At 41.1% G+C, this 9,116-nt stretch overlaps 2 protein-coding genes across 2 annotated transcripts; both read left to right on the top strand.

Annotated features, from left to right (window-relative positions):
* The first annotated feature begins 1,553 nt into the window (after positions 1-1,553).
* LOC106337125 (mediator-associated protein 1-like) lies at positions 1,554-3,200 on the top strand. Its single transcript, XM_013776172.1, has 2 exons — positions 1,554-1,625; positions 1,885-3,200. Exon 2 carries the CDS (start codon positions 1,944-1,946, stop codon positions 3,048-3,050), a length of 1,107 nt encoding a protein of 368 aa, XP_013631626.1. The 5' UTR covers positions 1,554-1,625; positions 1,885-1,943; the 3' UTR covers positions 3,051-3,200.
* Positions 3,201-4,189: 989 nt separating this feature from the next.
* Positions 4,190-5,623, top strand: LOC106341298 (anthocyanidin reductase-like). The gene is made up of 6 exons (XM_013780096.1): positions 4,190-4,355; positions 4,428-4,594; positions 4,668-4,868; positions 4,950-5,109; positions 5,182-5,395; positions 5,469-5,623. Exons 1-6 carry the CDS (start codon positions 4,214-4,216, stop codon positions 5,611-5,613), a joined length of 1,029 nt encoding a protein of 342 aa, XP_013635550.1. The 5' UTR covers positions 4,190-4,213; the 3' UTR covers positions 5,614-5,623.
* The last annotated feature ends 3,493 nt before the right edge of the window (positions 5,624-9,116 follow it).

Here is a 9,116-nt window from a genome sequence, read left to right as displayed (position 1 = left end):
TTCGTAGGAATGAGGAAGGTCACGCCTGTAGCGTTCGTGGCCCGAAGAACCCTCTTCACGCTCCTCAGGGTCGACTTAGTCTCCTCCACAACGTCCCAATCTTGACCAGCCACGAAAGCAGGGCGCAATAAGTCGGGATGTAGTTGTGGAAGCTCTTCGAAAATCCCTTCGGGATAGAAGGTCGTCGGAAACAACTCGGCGTCAGAGTCGTCGTCTTCTGAAGGATCGCCCTCCACTGTGCGAGTTCTCAAGGTAATCGAATCAACGGGCACCGCCCCGCTCTGTCCATCTCTCGCACACTCCGTCGCGTCCCTCACGACGACGTTCTCGCTCCCTTCCCTCGCAAGCCGTGTAGCATCTGCGACCAAAAGTCTCTGGGAGCGAGACAAATCAACTGTGTCCATCATCACTTCGTGATGAGTCGACTCGAGACCCCCGATACAACCTCCGCCAGAAATCCTTGCCGGAGCTGATGCCGCCGCAACCGATTTCCCCCGCTGCGACTGCCTTCCCCTTCTGCTGCCGCGATAGCCTCTGACCCGACGACATCGCGGAACGGAACGGTGAAAAATGCTTCGAATGAATCTAACAATGCTTAGAGAGATAAAGGAAAGAGAGAGAAAGTACCTTTGATCGCGGAGAAAAACTTGAAGAAATGAGAAGGGATCTGCGTATTTATAAGGAAAAGAGAAGGGGGGAACTCGAGACATCATTATTAGGTCTATTCGGGCCTAGGTGAGCCTCGAAATTCTCCCTAAAAATCCAGCGGACCCTCGCGACGTTTCGACTTCTCGGTGCATTTAAAAGAAAAAAGGGGGGGGGGAATTCGAGGTGTCGTCATTAAGCCTAAACGGGCCTAAATGGGCCTTGAAACTCTCCCAAACGTCCAGCGGACCCTCGCGACGGTTCGGCTTCTCGTCTAAATCGGACGTCGGTCATCCTAAAATCAGAATAAACCAACGGTTAATCTAGATATGTCAGTCGAGATCTGAATATCCGCGACTAATCGGCCTCAAGTGGAAATATTCCAGAACCCTTCCTGCGACACAACGACCAAAAGAAGAGATAAAAGCCTCTACTGCTCGCTTCCGAGAGAACGACGCTGTGCGACTCATCTACCAACCGCTCCAACCTTCCGACAGGCCTCTTATTCCCTCAAACCTTCAAACCTTAGAATCCATCACGAGCTGGAAAGCACTTCGCTCACTAATGGACTGGGGGGGACTTACTGTAGAGGATGGATTTGACCATCCCACAAGGCCCGAGGAATAGGAAGGCCTGACCATCCCAACGGTTAATCTGTATCCGTGTTAACCAGGTGGAGACTTCTAAGACTCCAGTGTTTCCTGCAGTCTGCGTGTGCGCGCTCACCAAGGGCTGATGACATTGTTTTCACTTTAAGTTTTCCTAAGCACACTTGGGTATTTATACATGTTGGGCTAAAACCTTCTTTCCAATTATTCAACAATGTTTAAATGGATTATATAAATCATAATAATAATGTTAATAAACCTTAAATAATACAAATGTAAAATCCTAATTGCGTAGACCTAGAAAGCAAACCGTTAAATAGCTAACACAATTGGAAGACATGGAACACTTAATATTCCTTTAGCTGCAAACTCCTCGGGTCCGACTGGTGACCATCCGGGAAACAAGAGGAACGAATAAAAAAGGAATGTACGGGAATAAAATACCAGGAATGAAAAGGAATGGTTGTTCCTTATCAAATTTGACAAAGAATAATTTTGTTCTTTAATTCTCTACAAAAAAGGGAATGAAAGGGAATGAGAGAAAATTATTATTCCTTGTGAATGGTAATTTTTTTTAGGAACGTTAGGGAATGCATTATTCCTCGTCGTTCCCTGGTCACCATTCGTACCCCTCGAGTTACACAGAAACCCTAAACGCTCCACCTTCTTCCCCAATTACATCTAGCGGAGATGACGAAGAAACGCGACCCTTTAGAAAATCCACCTGCTGCATCTTCGAGCGGCGACGACGATGAAGTCGACTCTTCTGCCGGAGAAGAAGAGGAACGCGAAGATGATGATGACGCTTCTTCATCCGAAGAAGAACTCCCCGTCAAATCTCATTCCTCCTCCGCCGCCGTCACAATTGCCGTCCCAGGCAAAACCGCCGCACAACAAGCCTCCGATTTAGATTCTGGATCTGAAACCGAGACCGACTCCGATTCCGACACGGAGCAACCACCGAATCAGCGATCTGGGAAGGCTATCCTCGCCGCCGCGAAGTCCAAGAAGGAGAAGTCTCCGCCGCCTGCTACGAAATCAGGAACGAAGCGTCCGAGCGAAGGGACTTCAAACGAGACGAACTCAAAGCGAGCGAAGAAGACCGGTGAAGACTCAAAGAAGCCTCCTGCTTTCCAGAGACTATGGACTGAAGAAGACGAGATCGCTGTCTTGCAAGGTATGATCGTTTTCAAGAACGATACGGGGAACTCTCCTTACGATGACACTAACGCTTACTACGATTACATCAAGAAATCTATTAGCTTTGAGGTTAGTAAAAACCAGTTCATGGATAAGCTTAGGAGCTTAAAGAAGAAGTATATGGGTAAAGAGAAGCCTTCTTTTACCAAACCTCATGATCAGAAGTCTTATAGATTGTGCATGTACATCTGGGGACCTGATGGGATGGGTCTTGAGACTGCTGTTAAGTCCAACGGTGTGTCCAAAAAGAAGACCATGAAGCTTGACTCTGTGAAGCAAGACCTTTCTTTTGCTTCTTCTCCCAATGGCAAAGCTGTTGTTGATGATGATAAGAGAGTGTTGGTTCTTGGAGGCGATGTGGACAGGAAATGTGATTGGTTTGAGAACTCGTTTCTTGTTAGAGGCATTGCGGGTTTTGGTGTTGATGAGCATTACGTGAAACAGAGATGGAGCTTGGTCCCGGTTGAGACCAAGAAGACAGTTGAAGAGAAGGTTAAGATGCTGCAGGCTAAGGAAATTGAGTTTGTGTTGCAGAAGACTAAGATTTTGCATGAAGTTACCTCTATGATCGCTGAAGCATCCAAGAACAAGCCATAGATTCGTTTGGGTTTCAGTGCCAATGTCTATGCTGTTATTTCAACTTAGCATTTACTTTCTCTTCTTTATGATCTACTTACTTTGTAATTTTCTGGTTTATTTTGATGGCTTTCTCTCATATTAAACTCTCTATATTGGATTTGTTGCTTACATATACAAACACCATAAAAAAAATAAAATTACTGTCAAGCCTAAGGCAATTAGGTGAAATATGAATAAGATCTTAGTCATAGAGTTTCAGTTTTTTGGATATTTCAAACGTAAAGAACTGTTGGGTATTTGTGAAAAATAAGATTCTAGGACGTTATGTTTAATCAAATGGGTTTGCTATTTAAAATTTCAAGTCAAAAGATCAAAATTGGTTAAAGAATAACTCTTTTGTTACAAAAATCTTGTTTTAAGCTCCTAAGCTTATCCATGAACTGGTTTTTACTGTTGGACTGTCTTGCGTGTTTGGTGGTCCAAAGTCGGAGGCGCTCTCGGTAATCCGATGAACCCTCTGGCGCGAAGACAGTTCGACGTTGATAAACGGTTTTTGGAGGTGCGGAGGCTCTGCAAGTTAGGAGCTCCGGCTTTAATTGGTGTCGGGGTTGAGCTCCGGCGATGGCATCGTTCAGGTCGAGATAGGTTCCACGTGGTGTGCGGAAGGCTAAGATGAAGACCCGTGGTCCAAACCTATTTCCTTGCGGCGCGTTTTAGGGTGAACTGCCCGTGTCGAGTACTGTGGGCCGTTTGGGCCGCTATGTATTTTATGGGCTTCGGCTCTTTGTGTGTTTGCTTTCTGTGGCCCGTTGTTTCTCTGGGCTTTTGGTTTGTACTCGTTTTGTTAGGGCTTCGGCCCTGGGCCTGGCCCTAATAAATAACAATTTGGGAAAAAAGAAAAACTTAGTAAATGATAACACATCTGCAAGTCAATTAAAAGTTCCGAGGCTTCTTCTGATTCTTAGGTGAGCATTTTGGAAGAGGAAGAAGGTAAACAAGTTAGTTGTGTCAACGGTCTCACGTGCTTACCTTCTAAAAAGCCTTTTGATCAATGGTTGTACCAAATGAGCGGAGACTATAAGCTTTGCAACTTTTTCTTTTACTTCCTATATAAAAGGCTGAAGACGTTAACCTCTTAACAAACAAAATATAAAATTTCTGTGTCTTAAGAATTTAATCAGATGGCAACCGTTGATCAGACCGCTGTAACCACCGGAACTAAGAAGGCTTGTGTCATTGGTGGCACAGGAAACTTAGCCTCTATTCTGATCAAGCATTTGCTTCAAAGCGGCTACAAAGTTAACACCACAGTTAGAGATCCAGGTTCTTTGTTTTAGTTTCTTTCTTGTCTCAAGTCATTTTTGTATGTTTACTGACTCTATTTTGAAATTGCAGAAAATGAGAAGAAAATGGCTCACCTTAAGGTACTTCAAGAGCTCGGGGACCTCAAGATCTTCAAAGCGGATTTAACCGATGAAGGGAGTTTCACTTCACCAATCTCGGGCTGTGAATACGTTTTCCATGTCGCAACACCAATCAGCTTTACATCTCAAGATCCTGAGGTCTGGTCCTAAACATATTTGTTACTCTAAGAAGAAACATTTTCAGCTATCTTGTTTCTGTTTCAATGTACAGAAAGACATGATCAAACCAGCGGTACAAGGAGTGATCAATGTGTTGAAATCTTGTTTAAAATCGAACTCAATCAAGCGCGTGATCTACACATCTTCAGCTGCTGCGGTCTCTATCAACAGCATTTCGGAACCAGGACTTGTGATGACTGAAGAAAACTGGTCTGACGTTGATTTTCTCACAAAGGAGAAGCCGTTTAACTGGGTAATAACAATTTCTTGCTACACAAGATAGGTTTTTTTTCCGACTAAGTTCAGTTTACCTCTCTCTGTTTTTATTTTCTAGGGTTACCCAGTCTCAAAGACTTTAGCAGAAAAGGAAGCTTATAAATTTGCGGAAGAGAATAAGATTGATCTCGTTACTGTAGTTCCAGCACTCATAGCCGGAAACTCTCTCCTCTCTGATCCTCCGAGCAGTTTATCTCTCTCCATGTCTTTAATCACTGGTAAACATGAATCATACTATTTGACCACTTCTGTTAAAGTTTCACAATCAAGATGATTGGTTTTGTGGTTAGGGAAAGAAATGCATCTGAGCGGTCTCAAGGAAATGCAGAAGCTATCTGGATCCATCTCGTTCATCCACGTGGACGACCTAGCTCGTGCACATATGTTTCTGGCGGAGAAAGAAACAGCTTCTGGTCGCTACATTTGCTGTTATTACAACACAAATGTTCCAGAGATTGCGGATTTTCTCAGGCGAAGATATCCTATGTACAATGTTTTGTCAGAGTAAGCATATAACTTCCCACAGAAATTGCAAAGTTTTAATTGAAAAACTTTCTGATTGTGAAATTTGGTGCAGATTTGAAGAGGGCTTATCAAGTGCGAAACTGACGCTATCCTCGGAAAAACTCATCAAGGAAGGCTTTCGATTTGAATATGGGATCAGTGAGATGTATGATGAGATGACGAAGTACTTCGAGTCAAAAGGATTGATCAAACCTTAAGTATCTTGATTTTCACATGATGTAAAATGGATTTATAAGTATATGAGCCTCTGATCTCATTATGTTCATATAAATTGCTTCAAATAATATGATGGTTGATTTTATGTCTTTTTATACATAAATATTAGCTTCCAAGGATCAGGTTCACTACAAGAATTATTGAAAATAGCTAAGGACTAGCAAAGACATTTCCGTAGCCATAACTATTAGCAATGAAAGTTGCGACAGATAGCGACAAAACAAAAAAATGTCATTTTTATAGCTAATTTATAGCGGTCCGTAGCTAACTAGCGACGAATATGATCCGCCGCCACTCTCTAGCTAAATAGCTACTAATTAGCGAGGAATAAATTGTAGCCGAAAGATTTATAATTTGAAACACATGGCTATAAATGTTTATGTATCTAACTAATATGTATGTGTTATATGTTTGAAATTTTTGTTTGTGATATATGTTTGATACTAGTAATGTTTGAATTAAGATAATGTGTATTTGTGTTATATATTTGAAACACTTCAATTTTTATGTTTATCATGTTTGCTACTTTGCTTGATACTTGAGTTAGATATTATAGTATAGGGTTTAGATTTTAGGGGTTTGTGGTTTGGGACTTATATTTAAATTTTAAACTTAAATCCAAACTATAATATAATCATAATACATGTAAAATTGATAAAAGGAGTTACAATTAATCAATGGCAATTAATTAGTGATCGAAAAAATGAAGAAATACTATCATCGGTGTATCAAGCAGGACAAAGATGATTTGTAGTTTTAGGGGTTACACTTTAAAATATGAAATTTATAGTTTTTAAGGATTACAAGAGAATAATATTTGGTTCTAACTATATTTCCCTCCATAAGATTTGACTCCAAAAATTGGCTCCAATAATATTTTTGGTTTTGGCTCCAATACATTTTTGGCCCAAATTTATCACTTATGCAAACACTAACATGTCTCCACACTTGAAAAAAAAAGAACTCTCTAACTCTCGAAGTCTCTCTGTTTTTTTCTCTCTCAATACCAGCGAGTCACCTCCGACTCTTCTTCTGACCAGAATCCTCATGGCTTGCACCGAACTACTTGTGAATCGTCGTTGCCTACGACCACCCGAGTTAAATCTCCCCCGTTAGTTCTCCTTCTATGACTTGTTTTAGATTAGGGTTTCGATTTGTCCATAGTTCTCCGTCTTCTTCTTCTTCTTCTTCTTCTTCTTCTATTTATTGTTCTGGACTAGTCAACGATTAGGGTTTCAATTAGTTTCAGTGTTAGAGTTTTGATTTGGGTCTGTTTAGGCTTAGGGTTTCGATCTGGGGGGTTTTTATTTTACGGTTTCGATTTGGGTCAGTGTAGGATTAGTGTTTCGGTTTAGGGACAAATGATTATTCTGTACTAGTCATCGATTAGGATTGTTCTTATCTCTTCTTTGCTGGTTTATGTCAATGGTTTTCTTTTTCGTTTAAAAATTAGTCTTTGAAATTGATCTTTTGTTTTGGGAAAAGATTCACTGAAGGTTCTTCTTTTCTTATAGATCCCCATTGACAAGTGATGGTTTTGTAGCCAAACGTCTGGAGAAAATTGCCAAAGAAGTTGAATCCATTATTGTTTCACAACACTTCTCCAGCTTCGACCAGGAGGTTCCAACTCACAAACATCAGCCACACCACTTCCACGAGTTCATGCTTCTTACTCGGTATTATTTTGTAATTTTGTTTCTCGTTTTGTTGCTTTAGTATTTTATACTTACTAGTAAATGATTGAGTAGTTATTTATTTGCTAATTGCAATATGTGACTCATATGCTTGATCTATATTGTTTAGTAATCTGCTCTCTTGTTTTTTTCTTCAGGTTTTGTAGATAGCCAGCCAAGCCATATAAAGGTATGCTGTTTGGACTTGGAATAACACACATAGGAAATTTATGATCCCATTAATCCACCAGCCATTGTTTTTACTTTTCAGGATAGTTGGAGCGAGATTTGATAAAATCTGACAGGAGCTGTCAACATGATGAGCAAGCAACTGACTCTTTTATGTGAAGCTAAAGGTGTCACAGTATCACCAATACCATAAGCCGAGAAACCACATAATACATCAAAGCATTCCAAACACAAACATCACCAATTGAAGTGGCAGCTACATCTGACTCTCCTCCATCCACTCCCCCCCCATCACCAACAAGAAGGGAATCTAATTATGGCAACCACCAAATAAACAAACGAGTTTGATGTCTTCTGTTTTTAGTTTTCACTTATTGGTTTAGCTTCTTGTTTGTGTACTCGAAGTTTAAAATCGACATTTTTGTTATGTATGATAATTTCAGATTTCTTATAATAATATAATGTTTTAAAATCGTTTATATAGTCAAATTTTTGTTTTAAAAATTAAGCTTTGTTCGTTGATATTTTCTAATCCAGCATTTGTAACAAAATCCATAGCTATATTTGCTACAATTTCACTAGGGATATATTGTAGTTAAATGTTGTAGCTAAATGGACACGGAAATTCTTTTGCTAAAATACGTCGCTAATGAGCTACGGAAAATGCGGTAGCCATGTCATTGCAATTAGCTACGACCGTTGTTCTCGCGAATCCGTTGCGAGCTGGCTACGAATTGGCGACGATTCACAGTTAGCGTCGGTGCTGAGGCCACCGCTTCCATCCGTCGCCATCTGTTGCCTTATGTTTTCTAGCTACATATTGTTTCCTCTAGCTACAAAAAAATCCGTAGCTATTTCCTTGATTTCTTGTAGTGGTTGTGGTATGGATGAGTGAGGGCTGCCAAGTATTAGATCAGACATGCTTAAATGACCTTCTTTTTGTCCCAAAAAGGCATGACCATTCACTTACAATTTTCCCCATACAAACTTCCTTAACTTGCAATGTTTGGGGTTGGTTAAGAAAATTTTGACCACTGTCAGGTGCAACTTTGTAATTGTATGTAATCTCCATGCAACATCAAGATATCACGTCACTACCATTGTATCTCCTACACTTCTTCTCAATATGTGTTTGAACGGGATTCAGTCGACTAAAATGAAAGAAGTCAGAGATGGGATGACTAAAGACGTTTTATTATATTTGAACTGAAGGGTTACAAGGGTGACAGGAAAGTGAAAGAACAACAAGATCAAAGAGCAACAAGATCAAAGAGATCGTCTAAAATCCTAGATCTAGCCGCTCGGTCTGTTCAATGGTCCAAAAGTCCTCTCCTTGTTGCTTCCCCTTCCCCTTTTATAGGACTCCTGCCCTTGATGCCCTAATTTCGTACCTCTTTGGGCCTTGATGCGAGAGGCCGAGTATGCGGGCCTGGACAAGCTTCCCTCCAAGCCGGGTACTTTTGGTCGGCTTACTCGACCGGCTAAAAGTACTCTAAGATTGAGCCGATACGTTTGGCCGCCGAGACGACCAAACTGATCCAACTTGCTGGATTAGGGCATGTTATTCGATGGACCTTGTGGAGGGGTGTAATCCATCTCCTACAATAAGTCCCCCCCCCCCC

This window comes from Brassica oleracea, chromosome C4 (assembly GCF_000695525.1).
Source record: "Brassica oleracea var. oleracea cultivar TO1000 chromosome C4, BOL, whole genome shotgun sequence".
NCBI classification, from domain to species: Eukaryota; Viridiplantae; Streptophyta; class Magnoliopsida; order Brassicales; family Brassicaceae; genus Brassica; species Brassica oleracea.
The sequence above is the reverse complement of the archived record's forward strand: the minus strand, read 5'-3'. Positions and strand labels throughout refer to the sequence as shown.

Coding starts and splice junctions, on each gene's coding strand:
- LOC106337125 (XM_013776172.1), top strand. CDS start 1,944: ATGACGAAGAAACGCGACCCTTTAGAAAATCCACCTGCTGCATCTTCG.
- LOC106341298 (XM_013780096.1), top strand. CDS start 4,214: ATGGCAACCGTTGATCAGACCGCTGTAACCACCGGAACTAAGAAGGCT. Junction 4,869..4,949: donor AGGAGAAGCCGTTTAACTGG/GTAATAACAATT, acceptor TTTATTTTCTAG/GGTTACCCAGTCTCAAAGAC. Junction 5,110..5,181: donor CTCCATGTCTTTAATCACTG/GTAAACATGAAT, acceptor TTTTGTGGTTAG/GGAAAGAAATGCATCTGAGC.